We start from the raw sequence: 27,489 nt of genomic DNA on the forward strand, positions 1-27,489 counted from the left end.
GGGGGGGGGGGGGGGGAGAGAAAGAAAGGAGGAGAAAAAAAACAAACAGAAGCAGCGGGGGGAAGAAAAACGGCGGCAGGGGCAGCCGGAGAGCAGAGCGAGGCAAAGCGAAGCGAAGAAGGCAAAAGCAGCTGAGCCAGCTGAAGCAAGAGCCGAAAAGCAGCCAAGCAGCCAAAAGGAGGCAGGAACTGCAGGCTCCTGCCCAAGAGGGCGGGATTCAGCTGCGAGACATAACAACATATCCAAGATATGGGATGGATATATGGGATAGGAGGCAGCTCAACCCAGAACAACTATGCAAAAAAAGTGAAATGACGAACTGATGAAGACACAAATATAACTGCATTTAAGGCTAAAGATGCTTGGTCCACCAGGTAAAAAAGATCTACTGGCCAACTGTGAGACCTCTGTTTGAAATAAAGGAGCATGAGAGACCACCACCAAAGCATGCTATCTCATCCCAGCTAAAATGCTCTCCCAATGCCTGTGGCAAAGTTGATGAAAAACCAGAAACTGCCCTGCCCCAAATTCAGCAGGGAATAGGGAAGGAAAAAAGACTTAGATCAGCATAAGCAACTCTGACACCAAATCAAGAACCAAGATTGATTTTCACCTGGGAACACATACAGACAAAAGCATGAAACAAGAAATAACCTAGGCAAACATTTTGCTTGGATATGGGCGTATTGAATCACTAACCTAAATTCTCATGCAATCAGTAAAACATGCAAGAGAGAAATGATCATTAGATTATTGCTCTCTGCTTGGTTTAGGAAAAAAGGCTGTCTACAGGACTTATAGGATTGAACCCTGCAGAGCCCAAAAGATATGTCCCATATAAATGGGAGCTGGCTCACAAAGGAAACTGAAAAGAAACTAAGAAAAAAGTGTCAGACAAGAATGAGACGAGACACCATACCATGTCCAAGGAGGAACAATTCATGTCTGAAGATGCTGGATGCTGAATGAAACAGCAGCTACTCAGAAAAGCTCTATCAGACTATTCTGGAAGCATGCTAAGGAAAGAGCTGAGGTAGGTTTGTTCTACCTGCTTCAGCACTGCACACAGAGTCTAAACAGTGTGCTCTGGTAGGCAGATGGTGCTGGGTTACAGGAGTCAATTGGTGGCCAGTTATTTGATAGCCAACAACTTTGTTCTACACGGTAGAAATTAGCAGGCTGAGGAGGAATTTAAATATGTTTTAGCAACGTAACTTGTTCACAGCAGAGGCTGCCTCTCCACTAGACAGCTTGCCAGTAGAGCTGGAATAACTTTTTTAGATTAAACAAACAGTACTCTCCCTTTTCATTTCTGTATAGGAAATAAGGTCTTACCCACCTTTAAAAAGCCAGGGTTCTTCCCAACAAAAGCAATGTGCACTACCTTCAGTTTTACCAAAAAACTTTACCACTTTTCTCAGTCCACAACTAAGTCCACAACTAAGATGACTGTGACTGAACTGTGTCATCTAGTAAAAGCAGTTGGGATGCAGCCCTAATACTCTGCATGTTTTTAGGAGAACATTTCTTTGTAAAGAAGTCTCCTGATGCGGTAGATCTTGCTATCCTGTGAACTGGTGATGGATTGGTGTCCAAAAGCTGAGCAGATTTGCTAGCAATTACTCTTCAAAATTAAGCAAATTTCCACTTACAGTTTCATTCACTCTGACTAAGTAATCCTCAGAAACAAACCAATGAAGCAAACACTTGCTTCTGATTGCTTACCACAAAATGGACACCAATCCATTGCACAAGGCGACACTCTAAAATTCAAAGAGTAATGGTCAGACTAAGTCTTGTAAAGACTACAGTGACTACTTTACTAAGTCTTGTAAAGACTACAAAGGCTTTGAGCAGAACTGGTGAATTTACAAGTGGCAAGTGGCTGCATCACTACAACTTCAATTTTATAGTGACAGATACAGAATAACCTTGGGGGAGCCTTATACTCAAAATGGCACAAGACTTCACTGAAGATGTATGGCATGTGCAAGTGTGAGGGGAAAGTATAGACACATTTCTACAGACCGCCTGTGGAAGGTGACATATAATTGATCTACGTAGAAGCTGAAGGGCAACTACTCTGACCAAGGTCTTAAAATGTCTAGAAAAACAGGAACACCATCGTCACTGATTGACTAGAAGACCTGCCATTAGCCAGCTTTTAATCCTCTACCCCACAGATCAAACTGGTGATGGAGTCTCCTCCTCTATCCTTATCAAGTTCAGGGTTCAATTTCACCTAAAGTAAAATGTACCTTCAGACATGTCACAGTCCCGTTGGTAAGCTGAAGCTTTTCTGGAATGAAGGCTTTCAGAATTTAAGGCAAGCCTTGTTCTCCTCTCTCACCCTGAAATTTTGCTCATCTTGCCTCTTTACAGACCTACCATTACCTACTGAGTAATGCAGAGAGAGGATACAGCTACATCAGTAGCAGAAATTGCTGTCTGAGTAGGTATTAGCATCATGCTACAGATAATAAGCTCTTGGGAATGATGGTAGATTCCCCGGAGTAGACTATGCAGATTTAATTGTTCATAGAGTTCACTACCCCCCTTTAAATACCTTTCCTCACTCAGGAGGAGATTTCCAAATATGACTGACAGAACAATTGTAGTCAGAGCTTGTACAAAGAAGCGAAGAAGAAGGAACAGTGTTCCTGGAGAGACAATGCCAGCCAGAACACGCTCCTAAATCCTAACAGGTCATCCCCCATACACAACAGCACATCCCTCACCACCTTCATTTGGGAGCCGGCACTGGATCTCACTGCTGGAGTTTCAGCCTGGCCTGGGGTGGCAATGAAAATATTCCTATACCTTTGCACCACAGGCCTGAGATAGGACAGGGAAGTGACAGGACAGAATCCCGATAAACTGAAGTATTCAGGGAGGCAATATTCAGGCCATTGCTATAGATGACATGACTGACAGTGCATCAAAAAAAGCTGTAAAACGAAAAGTAGCACTATCTGAAATCTTTTTCAGGACCCATAGTACCGCAACATTACAAATCTCATGTACTGTAGGCATTTACAAAATGAAGCTGTGTAACCCCTGGGCTACATTACAACGAATATATATATAAGGACAACATTTTCATTTTAGAAGCTTTTTCCCTCTAGAAAGATGAGGATATAGTGTATCTCCACTATAGACCTAATGTTATATTAGCATACTATTTATAAGCCCTACAGGTATAGCTTTTCTTTTTGCTTTAGTTACTTTTGGTTTTCTGTTCTTCATTTTTCCTCATTTTACAGAGAGATCTTACCATACAGCACAACTTTCTTACGCTGAGATAGGCAGTAATTTGCAGAAATAAGAATGCAGATTTTGTAAGCATGATGACCACTCATACTCTTTAGTAAAATTAGTTTGTTTTTTAAAAACTAAATATCAAGTAAATAATATAATTTATTTTTATTCTCTTCTGATGTTATAAAACAAAACTGTAAAGAAATGCATCTTCTGTACCTTCAGATTTTCTGAAAATTTTACACTTTCAGGACTGGTACAGATTTGGCATCTCAGCTGAAGAGTCAGCAGTATCACTATAGGATTTGGCTGAACAAAATCCTTAGTTTGGCTGTCATCATCATAACTAGAGCTCATAGCCTGAGGCCCCTGCTGGCAAGGAATCAGGCCAGGCACAATGCTTCAGATTGAGATATAGGAACCACAAGCCCAATTTCTCTGGAAAGAGCTCCCGTTTTTCATGTGGGCTGAAAACTGGGAAACGAAAATACTGCATTCCTGCTGTTTTCAGATTGTGAGCCAAAGTCTTAGAAGTTTGTGTCAAAGCTCCACTGAAGCTGCTGCACTTTGACAGATGCGTTCTGAGGAAAAGCAGTATTGATGCCATGTAAGCAAAAGCTCTTTTACTCTACCTTCATTTTTGTGCTAAGAACAGAAACTGCCTGTGTCAGTCTATGGGATCCAACACTGTCACCTGTCAGTTTGCCATTACATGCCAGCCAGGGCTTGGTGCGTGTTAGAGACATGGGCTTGGGAGGCATCCATGTTCCAGCAGACTCAAGATACAACTCTACTGCACTGTGCTCAATATATTTCATTTTAACAAAAATACTAAGGGTTTGGCAAGAGCTTAGGTAACAACCCAAAACATGGATCTAAAAATCACAGAAAGAGTGTGTGGTGAGACTCCAGCTGAAGAAAAGATGGCTCTACACACAACTACAGGGTCAGCCGTTCTTATTTCAAAGGGAATTTTATTTCTTTTTCATCTGCAGCATCCTCACTGTGCAAGTTTTTCTTCATCTCTTGCCCCCTTTAATATCTACCACTGCAATAAGAATTTTCTGCTAGGAAACCTTCCCACGAAAAAAACTTGGGAGAAAACAAATCATCACAACAGATGTACCACCACCAACAGACTGGGAAAAATTGACTAGTTGGAAGTTAAGACATCAAATACCAACTCCATCAGCAAAGAGAGCTATCTACCAAGTGTAGGTGTCCCAGAAATAATGCATTTCAGGCCGCACCACAGCCCTGCAAATTTTCAATTGATTTTATCTGGAAATAACCCACAACCTAGCAGCTAAAGAAGATCCTTTCTGTGAGTGCAGAAGGATCACAAGAGGTCGAATTGGAAATGAACAGAATCTAAGCAGAACAGAGTTCCTGCAGTTGAGCTTGCATCATAGTGATAAGGATGATGTGACCCCAAGCATTAGGAGTAAACAAAACACCCTGTAAATTAGCTTATATTAATTTGAAAAGGCAGACATTTTTAGGATAGAAGCCAAATGTGACCATTATATAAGAACAGAAATGTAGATCAGAACAAATAATATCATTTTCATGGACAGGCACGACATGAATGTAACCAAGTGCCACCCAGTTACCACCCTGTCTTCTCTTCCAGGGTGAAAATGTATAGAATTGTACCACAATATCAAAATATGCAGCGTAATGTGTCTCTCCAAGATTTCAAACACTGGGCCTCATCCCATCTGGCAACTGGATGATGTTTAACCAGGTTAAACAAGTTTAGCAGGTACTGTATGCCATCATGTCCATCTGCATGTAACAACTCTGTCTCATTAAGTCTTGTGCTGAATCTCTCCTGCTGGGTCTGCATCAGTTATCCAGCAGTTCTCAAAACACATTTCTAGATGTCATACAGTGTCAAGCCAGCTTGTCTGACTTCACAGTGCTTATCCAAACAAGCTGGAAAGAGGAGGAAAATGGCCACTCAACTTACTAATTTTATATCTCTGCATCCAATGTGAAGCTTTGGAGGGCACATATGAAAGACCTGGCCAACATGCAAACTGCATGCCAAATGCTGCTCAGCTCTGCAACATAATCCCTATCTGACTTGTTATCAACAGAGAGTAACTTGCAGGAACCAGGGATCCTGGTAGGCTTTGTCCAGCCTGTATAAGTTGAGTGCTGCCCTTAGCCTTGCAATAGGAAGCCAACGCAGACTTTGGTGGGACAAAGAGACAGCGTTCCCCAACCAGACACATTCGAGCTTTAAAGAACTTAGTTTTGCAAAAAGCATGTCAGGCTCTCTATCCCTGCTCTGCAAAGAAAGCCTCGGTTATTGTCAGGATGTACAGTCAGTAGACACCAGATATTAATGCACTATCACCCCTGACAGACAGCTGATCAATAAAAAGTGAAAGTGTCAGTGGCAGGTCTAGAGGGTGGAAGGGTTCAGAAGAGCTTCAGACTGCTTTCTAAGAAAGGTATAGCTGCTACATGCTGAAGAGAAGCCAATTTCAATTTTGAAGACGGGAAGACAGCAGACCTGTCAGATGATTTCCAGGCAGATCAGCAGCAGTCGTCCTGGAGTTCAGTATAAAGACATGAAAAGCTAAGATAACACTTTATCTATCAGATGAACAGATATTCAAAAAGTATGCATGCTGGTCCACAACACAAAGGTCAAGATTTTGAGCAAAGCCTAGCTTCACAAACCTCATTTCAGTACCTGTCACACACTGGCCAGCACTGAGAGGGAACAGTGCTTTCCTGGGACACCCTGTTCCCGTTGGAACAGGATGAAAAAATATTTCATCTGGTGTATACTATATAAATCAAGCAAGGGACCTTTTTTTGTTTTGTTTGCTTTTAGCAGGGAATAATGTTTAGAAACATCTTTTAAATATATAGCTTCAGTGGCAAGTCACAATGACTTTTAGGTAGCATGTGAAAAACAAACTTTTACTTCAGCCTTTTGGATGTGGAAAAGAGTGACAGTTGCATCCCTCCTTAAGATTATTGGAACTGAAAGCCTTCAAACTGGGAAGAAGACAGTAAATCCTGAGTTGACAAGATTATTCTGTACTTTTGTGCTGATTTTGACAGGGATAATGTTCATTTTCTTCACAGTAGCTACTATGAGGCCATGTTTTGGATTTGTGCTGAAAACAGTGTTGATAAAACAGGGATGTTTTGGTTATTTCTGGGTAGTGCTTGCAGAATCAAGGTATCTTCTGCTTCTCACCCCACCCCACCAGCCAGAAGCCTGGGGGTGCACAAGAAGTTAGGCAGGCACACAGGTGAGACAGCTGACCACAACTGGCCACAGGGATATTACATACCATATCCTCAGCATATAAAGCTGTGGAAGAAGTAGGACAATGGGAGATGTTGGGAGTGATGGTATTTGTCTACCTGAGTATTCATTAGGCATAATGGAGCCTAATGGAGCCCTCCCTTCTTCTCTGGGCATGGCTGAACACCTGCCTGCCCAAAGGAAATAGTGAATTAATTCCTTGTTTTGCTTTGCTTGTGTGCATGGTTTTAGCTTTACTTATTATTTACTTTAGCTTTACTTATGTCTTCATCTCAACCCACAAGTTTTCTCTCTTTCACTTGTCTGATTCTCTCCCCCATCCTGATGTGGGAGGGAAGTAAGCAAGAGGCTGTGAGTGATTTATTTGTTAACTGGGTTTAAACTGCAACTTTAAAAGTACAGAATGGGAGGGAGAGTGACAGACAAATGGTAATTATAATGGCATAATGCAGTAGTATTGGTAAGAACTGTGTTACCAAAGCAAATTAGCATGATAAACTCCAGACTTGCAAGGATTCTTGCAAGTATCCAGTCCCTATCTGCAAAGTACAGACCAGGAGCTACAAAGCAGAGGGAACCACCAGAAATGCTTTACCAAACTTGCTATATCCCACTTCTGAGACTGTTCTCAACATTTCCATGCCTGTGGAAAGATCCTATACACCAAGTCACAGCAATTGTGTATAGACCCCCAAACACTCAAGACACCTAAACTCACAAGGTTTCATTGTGAGCTCCAGAAGTTAGAAAATAATTGAAACCCTGAAGCACAGATTCAGAATATTCTTTTAAGGCAAGTGTTAAAGCCCTTTGTGAAAAATTTCTAATTCTTCCATGTCGAAGGAAACTGTTTCCTAAGTTTAATATCACTGCTGCCCAATCCACCATCCTATCCTGAGACAACTAGACTGGACCAGAGAAGCTCTTTGGATTCTGCCTGATTCATGTTTGTGCAAACATGCATGTATCTGCAAATTCCACTCTTCCATTACTATCATGGAGTTTCTAGAAAACACTTAGGAGTATGGTTTTATCTGGCAGCAGCTTTTTCAAACTTGCTACGTTTACTATTACACCTGCAATAACACAAATAAAGACGGCGGTTCTTGTCTCATTTGTTGTGTCTTCTATATAAAAACTACCAACAATAACTAGGGAATGCAATAAGGCCACATGAGCTTGTATGGACAGTTTTTTGCCCTATCACAAAGGTTTGGAGCCAAAGAAACTAAAACGAAAAAACCCAAACCCAAAATAAAAACAACCCAAAACAAAACAAAAAACACCACAAATCAACAACCAAAAAAAACCCCAAAACAAAAACAGCCAAACCCAGAATGCAACCCAAACTAAGCGTATTTTCAGAATTCATCAACACTTCCACAATAAGAGAAATGTTTTTCTTGCCACTGAGGGATAATTTGAGTCTGTAGACCTTGCAGAGCTTTCCTGCTCACAAGACATTTATTGTGCTCTCAACTTCTTACAAACACTAGCTGCAACAAGGAGCCGAGGTTGTCTTTGTATCAACCCTAAATAATCTATGGTTTGATATATCAGAAATCTCAGAAGTACTTCAGTGCTAGTATAAACCTGGCAATAATCTAACCGCAACTGCTGCCAAAAGGAACGTGTAAGTATTTCATTAAAGTTCTTTCCACATTCCCAAACAATTCATAGCCTGTCTCACACAATCAGATGCTGAGATGGGAGCTGCTTTCTCCAGGTGCCAAAATGAATCAACACTTTGAGCAAGCAAGCCCGCTATCCAGCTTTCACTTTAATGTCAAGATGAACAGTATTTCAACAGGTCCCCAGGTTACTAATAACACACCTCCAGGCAAAGGCTGAGGAAGACAGGAATAAGGAGACGGGAACACACAAGAGAACTTCTTCCACGTAGAAAACAGAAATGGGCAAACACATTCAGGAGTCCTGTGGAAGGCAGATAGGGCACAAACAAGCCTGTAGCATTGGAGCAATGCAGCTACATGCTCAGAAGTCTTGCACTACTTGATGATGGTCTAGCATCTCCCCTGGCTGCCAGCCAGCTGGCTTTCCTTCGTAACTCATTTCAGAAGCTATCAAAAGCCCAGGACCACTCTACCTGCCCACTTACACATCTGCAAAGTCCTGTGAGCATGCAGACTTCCTTCTCTGCAAAGATTCCCCAGGGCCCCATGTAGTAGTTGTAACCATTATGTCAGGCTCTTCGGAGCTCATTAATTGTGTATAATTGCGTCTACAACGTGAAAAAACATCTTGATATGAAAAACACATGCCATGGTGTGGCATCAAACCCTCACAGATTGCTTTCCTTACACACATAATTTTATGTGAGTAAAGCTAATTCGACAGAGACGTTTCTTTGCAGAACACCTAGACTTTACACAAGATAAGCATCTCCTCACTGTGGCGTAGCGTCGAGATCAGGCTATAAAACCATCATCGGAGAAGGTCCTGGGGCTTCACTGCGCGTGTAACTTCACACCCACGCCGTGCAGCTCTCCTGTCCCCGGGGAGCATCTCCCTGCAGCTCCCAGCCCGGGCTGGGCACAAACACCGCCCGATTCCTCCTTAGACCTCACCTACCATGTAGAAGTCAGTCAAAAGCCCATCCGTCCTCAGCGCCTCCGTCCGGGTTCCGCAGACCCTCCGCCGCTTCCCCCTCGCCCCCGGGACATTCCCGTCCCCGACGGCGGAAGAACACCCCGGGATGCTCCGGGAGAAGCGGCCTTTCCATCGCGGCAGGAGCGGAGCCGCCCGCCCGCCCCCGCCCGCTTCTGTTACCGACGGCGCTCGGGTACGCACCGGGGGAGGAAGACGAGAACAAGAAGAGAACAGGGGGCGAGATAAGAGGATGGCCAGGGATGACACAGCAGCGGCCCCGGCCCTGCCGCCGGGGATGGCAGCGCCGGGGATGGCAGCGCCCAGGACACCCCGTTATATAACGGCGGCACCGCCGCGCCTGCAGCGCCGACACCCGGGGGCGTGTGCGCGACCCCCTCGGCACCGGGGTCCTTTCAACCCGGGCACAGCGCGGCCCCGCCCGCCCGCCCCTCACCAGCGGCTGCATCTCGGCGCGCACGGCGGGCACCTGGAACCGGTCTATCTCCTCCATCATCTTGGCGGCGGCGCCGAACGCGGCGGGCGGAGCACGGGGAGCAGGGCGGGCGGGCGCGGGCAGCTCTTCAGGCGCCGAGAGGGGACAGCGACAGTGACAATGACAACGACAACGACACCGCCCGCGGCTGCGGCTGCCTCATCGCCGCCGCCGCCGTGACTCAGCCGCGCCGCTTCCGGGTCCGGCCTCCGCTCCGCCCGATCTGAATATTCATGAAGGCGGGGCCACTGTCCTTCTCTCGGGGCCCGGATGCAGAGTTTCCTTGCCCCCACCCCTTGTGAATATTCATGACGGTCGACAGCGTCATGAATAGGTGACCGAACGGTGGTCTCCCTGTGGCCCCGCCTGCTTTTGAATATTCAATCAAGGGCGTGACCTCTGCAACTAGTTTTGTGCCCAGTCATTCTGTTTCCCGAGGCCTGGCCCGTCACTGAATATTCGTGTGGCGGGAGGGGGCTCGATCACCGGGTCGAGGACCAGCTGCTGCGTTCCCCGTGACCTCGCCCCTCATTTGACTATTCATCAAGGGGCGGGGCCACCTGTCACTCCGCGCGCCGCGGGGCTCTGCTTGCCGCGGCAGCTGGAATGTACCATTCCCTCCCTCGCGGGGAGGGCGAGGGGGTTGGGCGAATGGCCGGGTCCACCAGCCGCTTCCGGCGCGTTGCCATGGCTGCCGCCATCAACTTCCGGCGTGCCGGGTGGGCGAGGGATTGAGGCGAGGAGTGGCCGCTGCAGTGAGGGACGGCCATGCCCGCCAAGGCGGCCGACAAGAGCCGGCAGGTAAGGGCTTGCCGCACTCCCGTGGTGGCATCGCCGCGGTGACGTCACCGCATGCGTCGTAACGTCACATCCGAATGGCGTCACTGCGGCGCCTCGCGGGCAGCGGTGGTCCACCAGAAGGAGCGTCGCTGTGCAGCCCCGCTCTGACTCTATTGCCCTGGGCTCCTGCTCTGAGCTCTATCCTTGATGTGACACCAGTGGTGACGTCGCTGTTCCCCAAACAGCCACCCGTGACGTCATCGTGTGCAGCGTAGATCTTTGCCTCCGGATTCACAGAGTCACAAGATTGTTAGGGCTGGAAGGGACCCCTGGAGATCATCCTGTCTAACCACTCTGCCATAGCAGGGCCACCTGGAGCAGGTGACACAGGAACACATCCAGATGGTGTTTGGATGTCCTCAGAGAGGAGAGTCCAGGACCTCCCTGTGCCGCTGTTCCAGTGCTGTGCCACCCTCAGCAGAAGAAAGAAGTTCTTCCTCAAGTTGAGGTGGAGCTTCTTGTGTTTAATTTATGGACACTGCTCCTTGTGCTGTCACTGGGTACCACTGAAAAGATTCTGGCACAATCCCCTTGGAACTGGCTTTGATATATTTATATGTATTAATGAGACTCCCTCTCAAGTCTTCTCTAGATTGAACAAGAACAGCAGTGCATGAGGACATGCAGTGTCTTCTCATAAAATAGATGTTTCCGACCCCAAATCATCTTTGGCCTCTGCTTTACCCTGTCCAGGAGCTCCCTGTTTTCCTTGTGATGAAGAGCCCAGAACAGGACATAGCACCCCAGATGTGACCTCAGCTAGGACGCAGTGGAGGTGTGGGATCATGTTCCTTGACCTGCTGGCCACAGTCTTCCCGATGCCATTGGCAGCATGAGCACACTGTGGGCTCATAATAACCTTGTCACCTGCCAATTTACACCCAGATCCTACTAAGCAGAGCTGAGGGGTTGAAGTGAGAACTCAGGTTGCCCCACAGATCCCACGAAGCTGGGTGTGGGAATGGAGTCAGCACAGCCCCTTTTGGCCTTGTGGGGTCCTGGGTGCATCATATTGTGTCACACTGTTCCCTTCAGCTGCCCGCGGCACCCTGAGAGTTCTGTGGCATTTCACAGAATTCCTTAGCGTTACACACCTGTTCAAATCAGCCTGTCCCAAGGCTGCAGCACCCACCCTCACTCTGTCACCACGCTGTTCAGTCCTCTGAGACTACTAAGTCCTCAGAAATCATTGTCATGCCATTTCATCATGCTTCCAGTATGCAACACTCCTTCCAAGGCAGGTTCTAATGCACTCAAGGTGTCTCTAGCCTGCACGAGGATCTCCTGGGCATACAGGATAAAATCCTTTTTGTTACAAAATTTTTAAAAAATTCTTTTAGTTATAACCAGCTGTAAGTTTTGTCTCTTTTCCTTTGCTATTTGGTCTTTGCTCAGTTCAAGCAATGAAGAAGAATCATTTGCTACCCTTCCTGGTCCGAACCCTAAAGTGCTGTGGGATCTGTGTCTGTGAGACCTCACTGTAATCCTTTGGGCTCTGTGTGGGCATGTCTGCGTGCATCTTCTTTTGCGATGAAAAACTCAGATTAATTTGATTAATTCCTGGGTGTTGTCTACTACTGGAGTATCAAAGTATTTGATTTAAGAGCAGATGATGGCCTGGCCTGGCTAACCCTTTTGTTTACATGTTTAGATCAATCCCAACATAATTGATGTTAGGGTTGGTAGGAGGAGGGTTAACAGACATGCAAGCGAGTGTGAGAGGATCACTCTGATGTTCCTAATTCACTAGTAAGTACTAATAAGTACCAAAATAAAATGGGCTTTATAAAGTTTTCAAAGGGCGTGAACTCAGAATCAAAATCCAGTCCTAGATAATGAAGATGTTTATAAACATTGTAAAAAAACCCTAAAATTGTAAAAATACCCATTAATAATAAAACAAAACTAAACCGGGAATGAAATGCTTGCTCTGAATTTCAATTTGGTTTTATTTTCAGAATTTACACATAAATATTTTCAATAATTTTCAGTACCCATTATCTCAAATATTCTTGAAATAATGGGGCTTTGACTGACATGTTGTTTGAAAAACTTATTGATCTGTAAAGGCATTCCTTTTATTTTAAAGGCCTTGAAACATCATAAACTGTTTAAACTCTGAGGATGTTTGGCTTTTCATGTAACTTTCATCACAATAACTTAAAAGACAATAATTTTCACTTGTCCTGTATTACATATCCTATATTTGCCTTGAGCTTGTTGAATCTAATTGCTGTTTCACATCCTTTTGTGTGCTAGAATATTCTTGCAGTGGAGGAATTGTGTGGTTGACTACCTGGTTCCGAGTCCGAACCAGGACTTGGCTCATTTTCACTGACTCAGAGTACAGATGACATCTCAGTGGCTTTGGGAGTTTGGGGGGTGAAGGGTGAATGCCCTTGCACTACTCACTGCTCAGCCAAGACCTGATGTTTGATATCTACTGGGCCATAGTGGCCACTGTGAAACTAATTGGTGGGTCAAGGTTTAGATTCCAGTTACTGACAAGAATTCCTGTGTAGTATTGTGCTCTTTCCCTCTGTTCCTGTGCTTTTTATTCGTCTGTTTTTTATATATTGCTTTATTCTGCTCTGCCTCTTAGGTTTTTCACTGCTGACTGCTTTCACTTTGAAAATTTTCTTCCTGACATTATTCTCAAAGCTGGAATACTCTCCTGTACACATGTTCCCTTTTATCATGTACCACTTCCAGCTCCTCCTCTGCTTTCATGACTCCATGTTCTTCACATGCTTTGTGATCAATTTTTATTTTTTCTTTCTCCCCTGTGTGGGAATTGTCTGCTCTTCTTCTGTGCCTGTGTTTTATCTGCCTCCTCCTCTAACATCAGTTTCTTGATTTATTTCACTCTTTTTTACTTTATCCAGGTGATTTCTGCCTCCAGCTCAGTCTCTAGCCGCCTGATGGGTGAACATATGTCAGAGTTGGGTTGATGCTAAGACTTAAAGTTTGTGGTGTTCCAGATGAATTGCTTGACTTGACCAAGCCTTATTTATAAATTCCTGTAGGCTTTCATATGTTTGTCTACAATAATAAGAAATTTCAGTGTTTCAATGTTCAAACTCTTAAAATAGTGTTGTATGTCTGGATCTTTTTGCTTCAAATGAAGCTTTGGAAATAACATCTATGTATGTTCTGTACTTCAATAAAGCCGTTTCTTTCAGATCAGAAATATGTTAAGCACAGTTGAGCTAAACAGCTTTTTGTAGGGATGTGGAATTATGGAAAGGCATAAGCCAGCTTTCCCACATCAGCCTGAAGGGAATGAGTGCATCAGATTCTCAGCTTCCCTGAGTAATGAGGTCTTGAGCATGGCAAACACTCAGAGGTGTGGTGTTAAAAACACTGATGTGTGTGGCATGTGCATGGACATGCTGAAAGTGTTAGGGCGAGGAACAGCAACCTGCTGTTCATGTGTCATTCCCATGTGTGGTCCTGGGTGATGAGAGAAAGTGTTCAGTGATTTCAAGATTGTTATTTTGAATATGTTTGATAGGTTGGAAGTGTTTGTTTCAGATTTCTGTGCCTTTGTTATATAGCTCAAGGAAAAACCTTGAATGAGTTGTGTAGGGCACTCTGTGCCAATGTGTATCTCTGTGGTTGCACCTAGCTCAAGTAGAAATAAGATCTCCTTATAGTTCCTTGGTAGACCTTGCATATATTTGGCCTTTAAAATACGAAACCAGACTGTTCAATCTTATCAGTTAGGGTTAACCCCACTGCAGGAACAGATCACTTAAGCAGTGTTAAGAAAGGGTCTGAATTAGGACAGAGAGGCATTTCTTGTTACCCTTTTGTCTTGCACGCCCACTGACATGGAAACAGCATTTTGCTGTTCAGCAAGTCATAAAAGAAACAAATAAACCCCTTCCTCAAATACAAAACAATGAGATACAGTTTACTTCTTTGTATTTTCTTCTTTTCTTCTTTTTTCCTTCTCCTGAGAAGGTTTTTAAGTGCTTCCTTGTTCTTAAACATGCATTAAAATATCCATGGAATATAAAACAAACATTCCATTTAGAGTCACTCAGAAAACATTATAGAATATATTGGCAAATAGCTCTTAAATTGGCCTCCCTAGTGTGTACAAATAAATATCTGCTGCAGGGCAGGCTGGAAGTGACTTTGTTTCCATGCTGTGATTTCTTGCTCTTTGTGCCAACTGGTGGTTTACTATGGAGTTTGCTAATATTCCAAACAGGAATAAAAAGCTAGCAGGAAACTTATGAAATAGTTTTACAGAAATGCCAAGCTTAGCTCTCATAATGTCTCTACCTCTTTCTTTTAGAATCCAGCCAGCACATTACTACAGTACAAGTACATTACGTTTTCCCCACAATTCTAGTTAATCTCAGTGCTGTCCTGTAGAGGATGTAGAGATGACACTCTGCTCAGGAAGATGAGCTAAACTTAACAAGAGCATTCTGTGATTGCTCAGCCTTGTAGCCTGATTGTGTTATGGTGACAGCCAGCATGGGAAGCAGAAAGGCTGCATGAATGTCTCTTTAGTGATATTTAAAAATATATAGTCTGAGTTTGTCCTTTGTCCTGATCACATTACTATGTGATCAATTTTCAGCTCTTGGAAAATTTGCTTAATATGAACTGACCCTTCAGCTTGTCAGAGTGACCAATCTGCATCATCCTTGCTACTGATTTCTCTGGTATTTTGGGCTGTATCTGTGAATCCAGGTCAACTTATCCACCCTTATGCTTTAAGCATAAGGAGTTATTTTATATTTCTCAAGGAGCTACTGAATAGTGATGTCTGGCTCCTCAGCATATAGTGACCCATTACAAGACTTAGTTTGAAAGGGACAGTTTATTCTGGCAGTATGGGAGAAGGATGTCCAAGTCAGCAATGGCTGTAGTCACAACCCTTATCCTGGATGGCAGCACAGCACATGTGGGTAACCATCTTGCATCTCCTGTTTGAATAGTCAGGGCAGCCTTGGGACTAAACCTGAGGAATAGACACATTTTTCCTGGGGGATTTCTGTGCTCACTTATTCAGGATTCAACCTGGTTTGAAATGAACACTGGCTCTTGAGAGTAAATCTCTGCTTCCTAGGTCACCAGGATGATTTGTTTACTACCAGAATTTCCCCTGACAAGTCAGAGGATTTGTGCAGCAAATGATAAAATAATTGAAAAGCAGGGCTCTAGAAAGAAGCAATTCAGATGGAAACAGACTTGGAAAAAACTTCAGAGTTTTTGCTATTAAATCAAAAATACCAAATAGCAGTAGGTACTGATAGTCCTGTCTGTATAAATTCAGTTAATGAGTCTCAGATCAGCAATTAGTGACTGTCATGTCACCAACAAAAGGGAGAGTGATGTGAAAAAAAAAAATGTGGATAGAGTAAACAAGAAGAACAAAACCGGAATGTATGATTGAATGTGATTTTTTTATTTTCTTCCGTGCAGGGTAATCTGGTAACATTACTAGAGAGTTGAGGGCAAAACTTCTACTAAACATTGGAAGTCTTTGATGATTGCTCTCACCATCTTTTTCTTTTTGGATGCAGAAATATGATACCTCTTATGAAATGCCAGCCTGGTAGGCTTTCTTATAGAACTTTTTTTTTTCTTTAACAAAAATAGTCTTTAGAAAGTAGCCAGTAGTTTCTTCTTATTTTTGTTTTCCTATTTTATGACTACAGAAAAATTAAATATATATTACCCAGACATCCTACCCAAAATTGGAAATACTTGTTGGATAGCTGAGCAGCAGGAAGACTCCCTGCTGAAGGACTTGATTTTGCAGCTATTTATACCTCTTGGTGGTTTGTCTGTGATAGAGGGAGCTTTGAGAAGGGAAAGGAATATTAAATTGCATTTAAAATATCACTTTTCATTTGTTTCCTCTTTTCGTTTTTATCATCCTGTTGGATTATAGTATCTTTGCTGTAGTGAGTAGTCAGTTTGTCTTGTAGCATAGTAGATGTCTGGCCCGGGGAAGAATTCCTAGGTGCTGCTATAACACACATCCTGGAAGAAAGATCCAGAAAGAGAATAGTCACTTGGGTCTTCTGTAGCTTTCATTTAAATACTGTGACTGTTATGGGCTTCTAATACCTTTTTGCTGTTGAAAGTGTGGCTCTCTCTTAATTTATTTAATGTAAGATAGTCATGAGAGTAAAACGTGATTAGCCTCCATTAGTTCTGAATCTGGCATTTTTCTCTGGAGCACTTGAGCATCTCCCACAGTGGTCAGAGTTACAATTGTGACCTGGAGGTGAGAAAGCCCTTAATGCCTCCTGCCTGTTCCTTGGTTCCCTAGCAACCATGTCTCTTCTTTTATTTCTAATATATATTTCTCATGATTATTCACACTCCTCTTTTTGTTAATGAATATTATTATTAAAGCCAGGGATATAAGCACATTTATTAGGAAGATTAGGAAGACAGTTGATTTTTTTTCTGTAGCAAAAACATCTTTAGTTTGACTCGAATTTGCTAAAATTTAACTATTTGGATTGAACAGTTCTTTGTCGGATGTCTGACTTAGGCTAGGGATTACAGAAGGCCACCACCACTCTAGATGCTGAACAATATAAACCAGTAATCCATAGCAACGTAACCTGGGAGGATTGAAGTGAGCGAGGAAACCTACAAAAAACAAACTGTGTGACTATGGAATTAAACTGTGTATCATAATGGCTGTGCCCAATGGGATGAAATGAATGTTTCCCCGGCAACCTTAATTCTCACATTTTCTAAGTTCTGAATGCTTCTCTTTGAGATGTTAATAATAGTCTGTTAACTTTTTTCCTGTAGCTAACGTGATAGAGAAAAATGTGCTTGAATTTTAAAAGTGTGTATGAAGGCAAGTTATTTTAAATGTCTCACTAGTGAATATATAATCATTATGTTGACTCACAGTTAAAATTTATTTTTTATTTGTATTGCAAATATGTTCATGACCTCTTCCCTATTTTACAAACACTGTGTGATGTATTTTAGGTAGCTGTCAGAGAAAAAGGATTACATTCTTAATCAGAGTTTATGGGTAATGCATTGTTACAGTAAAAAGAAGAATGAGCAAGTCATGGTGGCAGGACACAAACCACCTAGGTGCTATTGAGGACTCTTTACAGCTAATGTGGCAGAGAGAACTTTTAAGAAAAGTATGAAAAAGGAAAGTGTGCAGGCTTTGGAAAGATTTACAGAGAGCAGGAGCTTGCAAAAATACCCAGCAAAAGGACAAAGCACAGATACACCAATAAAAAGGGATGCCAGGACTGCCCTTTTCATCAAGCAGCACAGCAGTATTGTCTGTGCTATTATCTGAATTAGGAGATAGAGTAAAAGATTTTGTATTCTTGTCTGACTTGTGTTTGCTCCCCAGATTGCTTCTTGTAATAGTTTTAAACAGATCTACTAGTTTTGATGACTGTCACCTATTGCTAATATTGCCCAAATACTAAGATCTTGTCTTTCCTCATCTTATTTTTTCATCTTTGTGCCACCTTCCAGCTGGGTTCCAAAAGTTTGAGATACTTTGGGATGAACCTTCTGCAGCATTGATGGTGGCAGCAGGAATGATGCTTGCAGAGCAAAGCATGTCTTTGCTTTTTATGCTGACTTCAGTAGAGTACTGAGTCAAGTGGAGTTACAGTCTGTACCTTCACTAGAAAGAGTCCAGAGTCAATAAGTCCAGAATTAAATAAGTAATTCAATTTTTGTTGTTGTTGAAGTAGGTCTCTGCATTGTGAGGGAGGTTTTATCTTGGCAGGAGAGAAGAATTTTGCTGAACGATCCCAGAATAAGCCAAGGACCTGCTCCTTCTTAGACTGTTCCAAGTATGGCTGTCCCATCATTGTGGAGCACACATGTGAAAGCCCCAGACTCACGCTGATCTCTGTAAGCTGGCTCCCATCCTCCCACTCCAGGTTTATCATGTCTTTGGTGCGGGCTGTGTCCATACAGCAGCATTTGACTAAGAATCTGTGTCATAACAAAGTAGTTCTAAAGCATAACTGTTCAGGTTGGATGGAATAGTTGGAGCTTCTTTAGTTCAAAATATCAGACATAATAAGTATAATTATGTGTCCTGTCAGTCATGTGCTTGCTCCCTACTGTAGGGAACTACTTTGTTTCGTTCTAGGGAGCCCCAAAAGCAAGCTGTCACAGTCAGTAAGTAGAGGCTGGTAGGAAAGCAGGCATGAGGCATGGAGAAGGCTGGTAAATCTCACTGACAGATGCAACGAAACCTCTTCCTTGAGCACCCTTTCCCAGTCATACACAACAGCCATCCTTTGATAAAGGTTAAAAACGTATAGGGTCAAAGTTAAGACTTTCAGAGCTTGGTTCTGTATTTTGCAATAGTCTGTAAACTTTGTTGCACTCAAAATCTTGTTTATGGAAGAGAAGACACAACTTATAAAACTAAAAATTTCTTGTCAATGTGACTGAAATTTTAGTCTAAACTTCATCATCAATCCAGGTGTATTAATTAAAGAAAATAAGAAATACTTCTGTGCAAAAAAAAAGCATTAATATTCTGCGGTTAAAGTTGTTGCATGAAAGCTTCCGAGTTTCTACCTTTTTTCTGGTATTATGATCATCCTTCTTCCAGTGTTCAGAATCCTAAGGCTGAGAGTTTGATTTTGCTGTTGGTGGTAGTGTTGGTGGGAATATTATGATTAAGTTGTCATCAAACAGAGACCTTCATTGGGGAGGATAAGATGTTAATTTTGATGGTTTCTGCTTCACCTGGATTTTCTTTTATATGTTAGCTAATATATTTTCACATTTCCTTTTTTCCATTGGTTTGGTGCTGCTCCACATTTTACCTGATATTACTGCATATGGTGATTTTTTGGTGTGCTAGATACTTTTTTCCTACTCCTAAACCAGATTTTCTTCAGTTCTCCTGTCTTCAGGTCTGCAATTCTGTAACTGGCCAGTGGTTAGATGCTTATAACTGTGGCATCTATAGTGTAAAGTATGTGCCTCATATCTTATCATCTCCTGTCTGTACAAAGACAAGGGAAATAGGGCCAACTAGCCACAGATCCCTCATTATTAGAAAAATTGTTCATGTTCTACTCCTTATGGTATGGGAAGCAGGTCAGGGTTAGTGCTACTTCCTTATGGTGCACTCATAGCGCTAGCTTTTCTTTGGTCTCACTTTCAGATTTTAATACTGTTGCAGATATTTATTCACAGGTGGCTCTTCGGATTATGTTAAGTGAAATCTGTCAAACTGCTAAACCAGTTATCCTCAGATCACCTTGGCAATGCCTTTGCTAATGGATAAATGCTTTTGTAGACCTATTTACAAAGGATACTAGTAAGTAGACATTGTTTCATGTTTAAAATTAAGAATTTGATTTTGATTTGGATCTGAATAAAATTCTGCTCTGAAAATGTGCTTAAGTCACATCTAATTCACACATAACAGGGTCCTTGTCAGAGAGAGCCCTCTGTTGCCCATTGCCAAGCAATCACATAGGGGAGAGAGGCCAGCTGCGTGATCCAGTCGTCTCAGTAGTGGTTGTGACACAGAACTTCTTAGTCTCTCTGCTCTGCAATCTGCCGATTGGGGACCATAAAGAGAGTGGGACGATAAAGAAAATATTGTAACTTTTATTTTCTCCACCTGCATCGCAAAAATTTGTATTTCAAAGTGAGACACATTTTCTAAGCATAGAAATTTATTGTTCTGCTAATTTTTCACAGCTTTTAATATGTATCTTCTGGAATAAAGATAATCCCTAATGCCTTGTTAGTAACAGCAGTTTTATGTGTCTTAACTTGTACAAAGAGAAATAACACAATCTCACAGTTTTGCTGAATTTTGTTATCTGAAAATATTTCTTTTCTGAATTCTTACTGTCAAGTCTTAACCAGTAATGGGGTTTGATGAGCAATGCTTGGGTGTCCTGGTTTGGAATAAATTAGGGAAGAACCGAACCTCCAAAAGTGAGTCCCCTAAACCAAAATAAATCTCCACCACCCCTTCCCCCCCCCCCCCCCCCCCCGCCCTGGGTTCGGGAAGGAAAATACCTTGGAGGAAAAGTGGAAAAACCGGTTTATTGACAATGAAAAAGAACACTCCCCATCACCGAAAGTGGAAAAGGGGTTACTGTGATGAGGCAGACCCGGGACTTCTCCAACTTCTCAGGTCAGGTCCGGTCCGGAGTCGGTTCCAACCTTGTTGGGGGGGGGGGGGGGGGCAGGGAAAGGAAGGAAAAAAAACAAACAGAAGGAGCGAAAAGCCAGCGGAAGGGGCGGCAGGAGAGAAGAGAGAGAGAGAGAGAGAGAGGAAAAGAGAGAAGGAGAAAGAAAGCAGCAGAAAAACAACAGCAGCGAAGCAAGGCAGCCAAGATAGAAAAGCCGAAGCAGAAAAAGCCGACAGCAGCAGCAAAAGCAAAAGCAAAACCCAGCCGCCCCCGCCAGAGAGGGAGGGGCAGCTGCCAGACACAACAATGTATCCAAGATATGGGATATATGGGATAGGAGACAGGTCAACCCAGAACACTGGGGATTCTGGGTCAAAGTCTTTATGGCTGCTTAATTGTTTAATACACAGAAAGTAGGTGGTGGAAGTGAATATTTAATTTTCATGATGAAGGGGAATCATGAGGGTAGTGTAGGAATCTCTGTGGAGACTTGTGCTCCTGAAAGTGTTCTTAAGACATATGGAAGACAAGAGGAAGAATAAATATTGTGATAAAGCTGGGCTTTCCAGAAGAAGAACAGGGAAAACCAGGTGAGAGAAACAAATGGCAGACTTAAAAAGCAAGCAGTGGTTCTTTGCATTACCATGTAGTTGTACTGTGGGAGTCCTTGCTGTGGAAGTTGTGTGTACTAAAAATGTGCATGGATTTCAAAATCACAGAATAAATGTGTGGAGAAAAAGGTTCACTGATATGGTACAGAAAAGATAGCAGTTCTTTTTCAAGTCCTTGTGGCAAGCTAAGAGGTCATCGTGGAGGGAATAGAATAGGTACCTTCTTTTGAACAGTGTTGGTGAGAGATACTTCGCTAGGTGGACCTTTGATCTGAACTGAAAGGCACACTCTAATGTTCTTCTGAAGAAAATCAATCAGCCCATGGGAGCTTGCTCTCCCTTCCTCTTCATTTTCCTTCTCTCTTTTCTAGTATCCCTTTCTTTTGTGTCACAAAGTCAGATACTTTTTTACAAGTAACTGCTCTGTTTTTTTCGTTCATACCATCAAACATTATTTGTGATCCATCCTGAAACTCTTCTTGCCAAAGTTTCTAATGTTGTTTCCTTTGTTTGATTTATCAGCTCACTCTCTTCCTTCAGGGTTCATGATCCTGTCTGTCCCTCTGCATTTCCTCAAAAGGATCCTCTTTATTTCCTCTCTCACTTTCTGTTAAATTTTCACAAAGGTTTGTCATTTGTGCCCTTCTGTTATTCCTTCTCTCTGGGTAAGGTAGTCTCCCTCTATAAGGCACCCTATAAACAACTGTTTATTTGTTTTTCTTAAAGCCTGTAACAATAAATTTTCTGTGCTTTCGTGGGTGCAGGGGCATTGACAGTGGTCAATTTCCCAGCTGTTCATCAGTGTTTTCCATGTTTTTTCAGTGCTTATGGCTTTGTGGGTGTCAATCTACTGTCTTTGGGCTCCCTGTGCCATGCAAGCCCTTGGGCCAGGTGCAGCCTTTTAGTGTGTTTGACCAAGGCCCTAAAATGTGTCTGATGTTTGGATGTATCACAGACTAGGACAGACCAGTAGCATTGCACTAGAATGGAGCCTGGCACTTGTTCATGCTGAAAAATTGCTGTCTTGTGTTGTGAAAATGACTGTCTTTCCTTCAGATAATTCAGACACAGAATGCTGGCATACTCAGCTCTTAAAACATGCTATTGCAGCAGGCATTAAACTTTTATTCTGCTTTGGTTAAATTCGGAAAAAAGATGCTTTGAGAGTTTACATTGGATGTGTTCCCACTTTAGGGCCAAGGTGGACCTTCAGGAGGAAAGGCAGGAAAAGCTGGTAAAGCTGGTAAAGCTGGATATAAAAAACGGGTAAGATTCTCAAGTCATATAACATGTTTTTTCCTTCTTTTAGATATGAGATGCAAAAAAGATTTAGTCTGAACTATGAGGAGTTTTTTATAAAGTTAGTGAAATATCAATTGATTTAGCAGTAAGAGGTTGCTGTAGGTCTCCATTGAGAATGGAAATGCACCAGCAAGTTAGGACAAAAAAACCCAACTTGGAACAAAGGCACAATTTGGGTAAAATGAAATATGAAAACATTAAAATAAAATGTTTGGGATGTAAATCCCAAAGTACTGTCTGACTCAGACTGTGAGAAAATTGCCTGCTCAGTTTAGAAAATTTAAAGTATAGCCCAGATTCACTTAATAAAGAAGTACAAGCCTTAGAGAAAATAACCTTAACTTCTTTGACTCACGATAATGTTTTTACTGTTGGGCAAATAAATTATTAGAATACTCTGATTTAATCTACCTTCTTATTTAGCTCCATTGATAGGGATAGAAGAACAGTCTACATGCCTTTCAACAGGCATATTGATAAACAGCTTTTCACTTTCTTGGGACAAATCACAGTCTCATTAAATGTTCCTCTTTTCACCATTTAAAAATGGAAAGTTATTTACTTTTAAATGAAAATCATACATAAAAATGTTAAAACCACAATACTTCTTATCTGATTCACTTGGGAGAACAGTCACTGAACTAACTGGCATCAAATTGTGTATGATAAGTGTCCTACAAGCAGATGTTTGTGTGAGGAGCATTAAATCACAAACAACAGTTCTGCAGTCATTGTTTCTTGTACATCAGAGACACAGAGAAGGTCTGACCTTCCATACAGCTTGCCTCATTTCAGCTCCCTTGAGGAAAGAAATAAGACTGCAGCCTGTGACTTTCCCTGGGCTCTTGGAATATGCAAAATTCTCTGTTACTTTCAGTCATTTTGACGCAGCGTTATGCTTTTTACCTTTGTGGTGCTCTGCAGTTAGCAAAGCATTGCTGCATCCAGCCTCTATAGCTTCAGCCATAAGCTGTACTTACACCTTGGACTCATCCTCAGCTTTGTATGGCTGTTAAGTTAGCAGGCCTGAGAGATTTTATTTACAAGAATGATTGATTTATTTTAAATCAACTCATTAAACATTTTGAACTGAGGGAGAAATGTTGCCTGGAGCAGTTGAGTACTTTAATCTGCAGCTTTGTGTTTTGACAGTTTTTTCTGTAAAGATAATTAATTGAAATTCATTCCTGCAGTGATTAATTTTCTTTTTAATGACCTTATATCATGACATCAACCCAATACTAGCCCAGGGAAAGCAGCAGTCTATTGTTGGGGGAATGGAGGCATGCTGGTCTTTGCAAGAAATTGATTAACATCCCTCCAGAAGCCACATCCCTGCAGCTTTGTATTTCAAACTAAATTTTAAGAGTAGCTTATAAAATTAGATGCTAGGAGTAATTGCAGGTTCTTTGCTTGTGCCCTTGAGTAGTCCTTAAGTCCTATAATACCCTTGGGTATTATGTGGCAGGGAAACAGAATTGCCAACTTTTATACCGCGACTGAAGTGGAATCACTTGGGTTTTGTCATTGGAGTTAGTTCAGTTTTGTGCCAGGGCAGGAGTTATCTTCAGACTGCAGCTCCTCCAACCCACTGAACTCTTGCTGGCAAGTGTAGCCATATGAAAATCTTCAGATTTTGGCTTGCCATTTGTGTTCTTCTGCTATGCTCAAAGCAAAGATGGATTGGGGGGATGTTGTTTTTATCTCTTTGTGCCTCAAGAAGTGCTGCTTTGGCAAGGAGCAAAACTGGCAGAGTCTTGTTGCATTATTGAGCTTTTCATTCCTGTTCTAGGATGAAGGTGATGCTCCTGAAACAGGAGATGACGGGTCAGCAAGGGCTGTAGTCAGATCCCCAGATCAGCTGGAGCTGACTGAAGATGTGAGTAAAGCAATGCCTGTCTTGTTATGAGATGTGTATGAAACTCCATAAGCAGAAGCCTGCCCGTTGATTTTGGAAGAAATTCTGCAAGAGTAAAGCTCCAGGACTTGCTGAAGTACAGTGTCTGCAGTGCCAGACGAAATGGTTTCAACAGGAAACTGGGGTGAATGTGCTTTGAAACCCAATTCTAGGCTTAAAACATTGTAACTGCCTGGAGCTAATCCAAAAGGGAAAACAGTGCTGGGGCTTCACTCAGTTAAAGAGGACCCAGAGCCAACCCTGAGCTTTTTATGTGCCTCTGTGCAATACACAGGACAGGGAAGTATACAATTTTATTGTTATTTCTCCCCATATTGGTTCAGTAGTATTGTAGTTGGCGACCCTCCCAACTGCGGTTGTTTCTCTCTTCTCACTGTCTTATAAAACTCTAGCATTGTTCCCTATCCTTAAAATAACTGTGAAAGTTAAGTTTTATGTATGTCCCCTAACTCAGGCAGTAGAAATAGTTAACAGCAGTACTTTTTTTGTTCACAGTGGTCAATCCTGAAAGTAATCCAATTGAGCTTATTGTTTATTTTTGGACAGTGTAAATTTTAAAGACATGGGTTTTCAGTCTCACCCTTCAGAATCCAGCTAGCATTTTTCAAGTGCTACCATATCTTAGATAATAATTAAAATCATGAAAGCCCTTTGAAATACTGTGGTAGGAAGCAGGATGACTGTTCTGAGTTCCACTCTGAGCCAGGCGGGCCCCAAGCACTGTACTTGTGGTGGCATCACCTGCACACGAGATATCTGCAATGAACTGAACAGAATTCAGTGTAAACCTGGTGACTTTTTGCTGCTGTACATGGTATTAGTAGTGAAGTTATATCTACAATACTATTTTGTTTCCATTCCAAAGGAATTAAAAAAGGAAGTTACACGTACCTTGACAGCTGATAATCCCCATATTCCCCGGGATATCGTCAGATTCAGCTTTAAAGTAAGTGTGACCCATAAAGTAAGACATGACCATTAAAACTTTTTTGCAATTAATTTTTTTGCAATTAATTTGTTTTGTATTTTTTTAATTTAAAATAATTTTAAATAATAATTTTAAAAAATTTAAATTGTAAAATAACCAGGTAATTTTTCCTGGTTTATAACCAGGTAAATTTTCTTTTAATGTGGCTACATCTTATTACATATTTGCTGGCAATGGTTCTTAAAAGGGTTTTTATAGAAGGTAAAAGTCTAAAAGCACTGATGCATTTATTTAGAAGTAGGATTGTCTTGGTTTGGAAAGACAGGTGTCTGCTAGAGAAAGCTGGAGTTCCACTTGGAATGGAGAATGTAAACCCTCTCCCTCCAAATTATTTTATTTTTTCAATTATAGGCTTTCAGGAAAAGATATGGGAATAGGAGTAACATTTTTTTACTAGGAATATTAAAAATACCCATGTAGTAGTACCAAAAACCCAAAAAACCAGACAACAAACAAACCCCACTCCAAAAAAGCAAGCAAACAAACAAAAATCCTAGAAACCCTGACAGAGTCAGAAATATGACTTGACACCCTGTTGGTCAGGTGTTAGAAGCAGTTCAAATAAATCCTTATGGAGTAACTGATGGTGGAGTAGAGATAATCATGTAGAAGGAGTCCAGTGGTAGTGAGATGGGTCCGGTTTTCTTTTAGGATCCAGTGGAAAACAGGCTGCTCTCATGTTTCTGAGTTTCAGTTTTTATTTAGGTAGAAACAGTTGGCTCCCCCCACTGGGTGGAGCATCTCACAATGGGATGATGTAATGTTATCAGGTGTGTGGTGAGCCTTAATGGCCCATTAACAGAAGATATCCCTCGGAGGGAGGATGGGTCGTGGAAGAAATAAGCAACATTCCTCCACCTGGTATTAACATCTGGCCCATTAACAGAAGGCACCTGTCCCCTCCTTCCCCAAGGTATGAGGAGTGGGTTATACAAGAGATAAAGAAAACACCTCTCCAACCGATTTCAACAGATGGAAAACAGAATAAACATTTTTGGTTACATATTGCAACCCAAAACAAGGATATCACAATTTCAGAACAAGATCTGTTGGTGAAGGTAATAAATGTAGCTAATCTCAGGTAGTTACTTTTTCTATTCTGTAGTGGCTCAAGGACAAAAGGCAAGGCTTTTTTCAGTCTGTAAGAATTATACCGCAGTATCCAGACATGAAGATTGAATTATAGGAGAGCTCAGAAATGTGTTTTGTGAAATCATTGACAAGCTTTATTCATGATGAGTAGGAGTGAGCAGCAGACAGCCAGAAAATATCCAAGAATCCCACCTTCACATTTATGTGTGCAGGGCTCACACTGCGTTACCCTGGAGCATCCTTCTCCCACTACCATATACAGCCAGCAACACAGGCAGTCACATGGGAAGGGTGGAGTGATGGTTTTGCCTCTCACTTCTCCCTGGGAAGGGTTACACACCCTGAAAGAAAGGGCATGGGGACAGCTCCTCTAACTCTGGCATTGAATTATTCCCAGCTTTAGGCAGGTATTGTGGTTTAATCCCACCTGGCCACTAAGTCCCACACAGCCATTCACTCACTCTCCCATGATAGGACAGGAGAGAGAATCAGAGCAGTAGAAGTGAGAAAACTCATGGGTTGAAGTGAAGACAGTTTAATAAAAACTTTGCACAGAAACTGTGCACAGCAAAACAAGGAATTAATACTTGTGGTAGATATTCAGCAATCCTGAGGAAAGCAGGCTCCATGTCAATGGTTACTTGGTAAGGATACACTGTCATTCTGAACATCCCATTCTTCTTCTTCCACCCAGCATTCTTCTTTCCCCAGATTTATATGCTAAGCATGGCACCATATGGTATGGAATATCCTTCTGGTCAGATGGGTGAGTTAGTGATAAGGTGGGGTGGAGAACAGAACTCTGTGCAAGTGCTGCTCAGCAATAACCAAAACATTCCTGTGTTATCAACACTGTTTTCACCACAAATTCAAAATACAGCTTCTCAGTAGCTGCTGTGAAGAAAATTATCCCTGCTAAAACCAACATCTAAGA

At 42.2% G+C, this 27,489-nt stretch overlaps 2 protein-coding genes across 5 annotated transcripts in view; one reads left to right on the forward strand and one right to left on the reverse strand.

The window, feature by feature from the left end:
• The window catches only part of FAM219A (family with sequence similarity 219 member A), a 97,483-nt gene extending 87,620 nt beyond the window's left edge, over positions 1-9,863 (reverse strand). For 3 of the 4 annotated variants that reach the window (XR_010745784.1, XM_066339098.1, XM_066339097.1), the window contains exon 1: positions 9,618-9,863. Coding sequence is in view for 3 of the 4 variants with exons in the window: in XM_066339098.1 (XP_066195195.1) it covers positions 9,618-9,677 (60 nt within the window). In the remaining variant the exon portion in view is untranslated. The remainder of the gene's footprint in view (positions 1-9,617) is intronic. The other variant, XM_066339099.1, reaches the window with a different exon arrangement.
• Positions 9,864-10,101: 238 nt separating this feature from the next.
• Positions 10,102-27,489, forward strand: part of DNAI1 (dynein axonemal intermediate chain 1) — a 139,793-nt gene continuing 122,405 nt past the window's right edge. The window contains exons 1-4 of the mRNA XM_066338637.1: positions 10,102-10,457; positions 22,450-22,521; positions 24,350-24,436; positions 25,341-25,421. Of these exons, the coding sequence (XP_066194734.1) occupies positions 10,425-10,457; positions 22,450-22,521; positions 24,350-24,436; positions 25,341-25,421 (273 nt within the window). The 5' untranslated portion in view covers positions 10,102-10,424. The remainder of the gene's footprint in view (positions 10,458-22,449; positions 22,522-24,349; positions 24,437-25,340; positions 25,422-27,489) is intronic.

This window comes from Sylvia atricapilla, chromosome Z, assembly GCF_009819655.1.
Source record: "Sylvia atricapilla isolate bSylAtr1 chromosome Z, bSylAtr1.pri, whole genome shotgun sequence".
Classification (NCBI taxonomy): Eukaryota; Metazoa; Chordata; class Aves; order Passeriformes; family Sylviidae; genus Sylvia; species Sylvia atricapilla.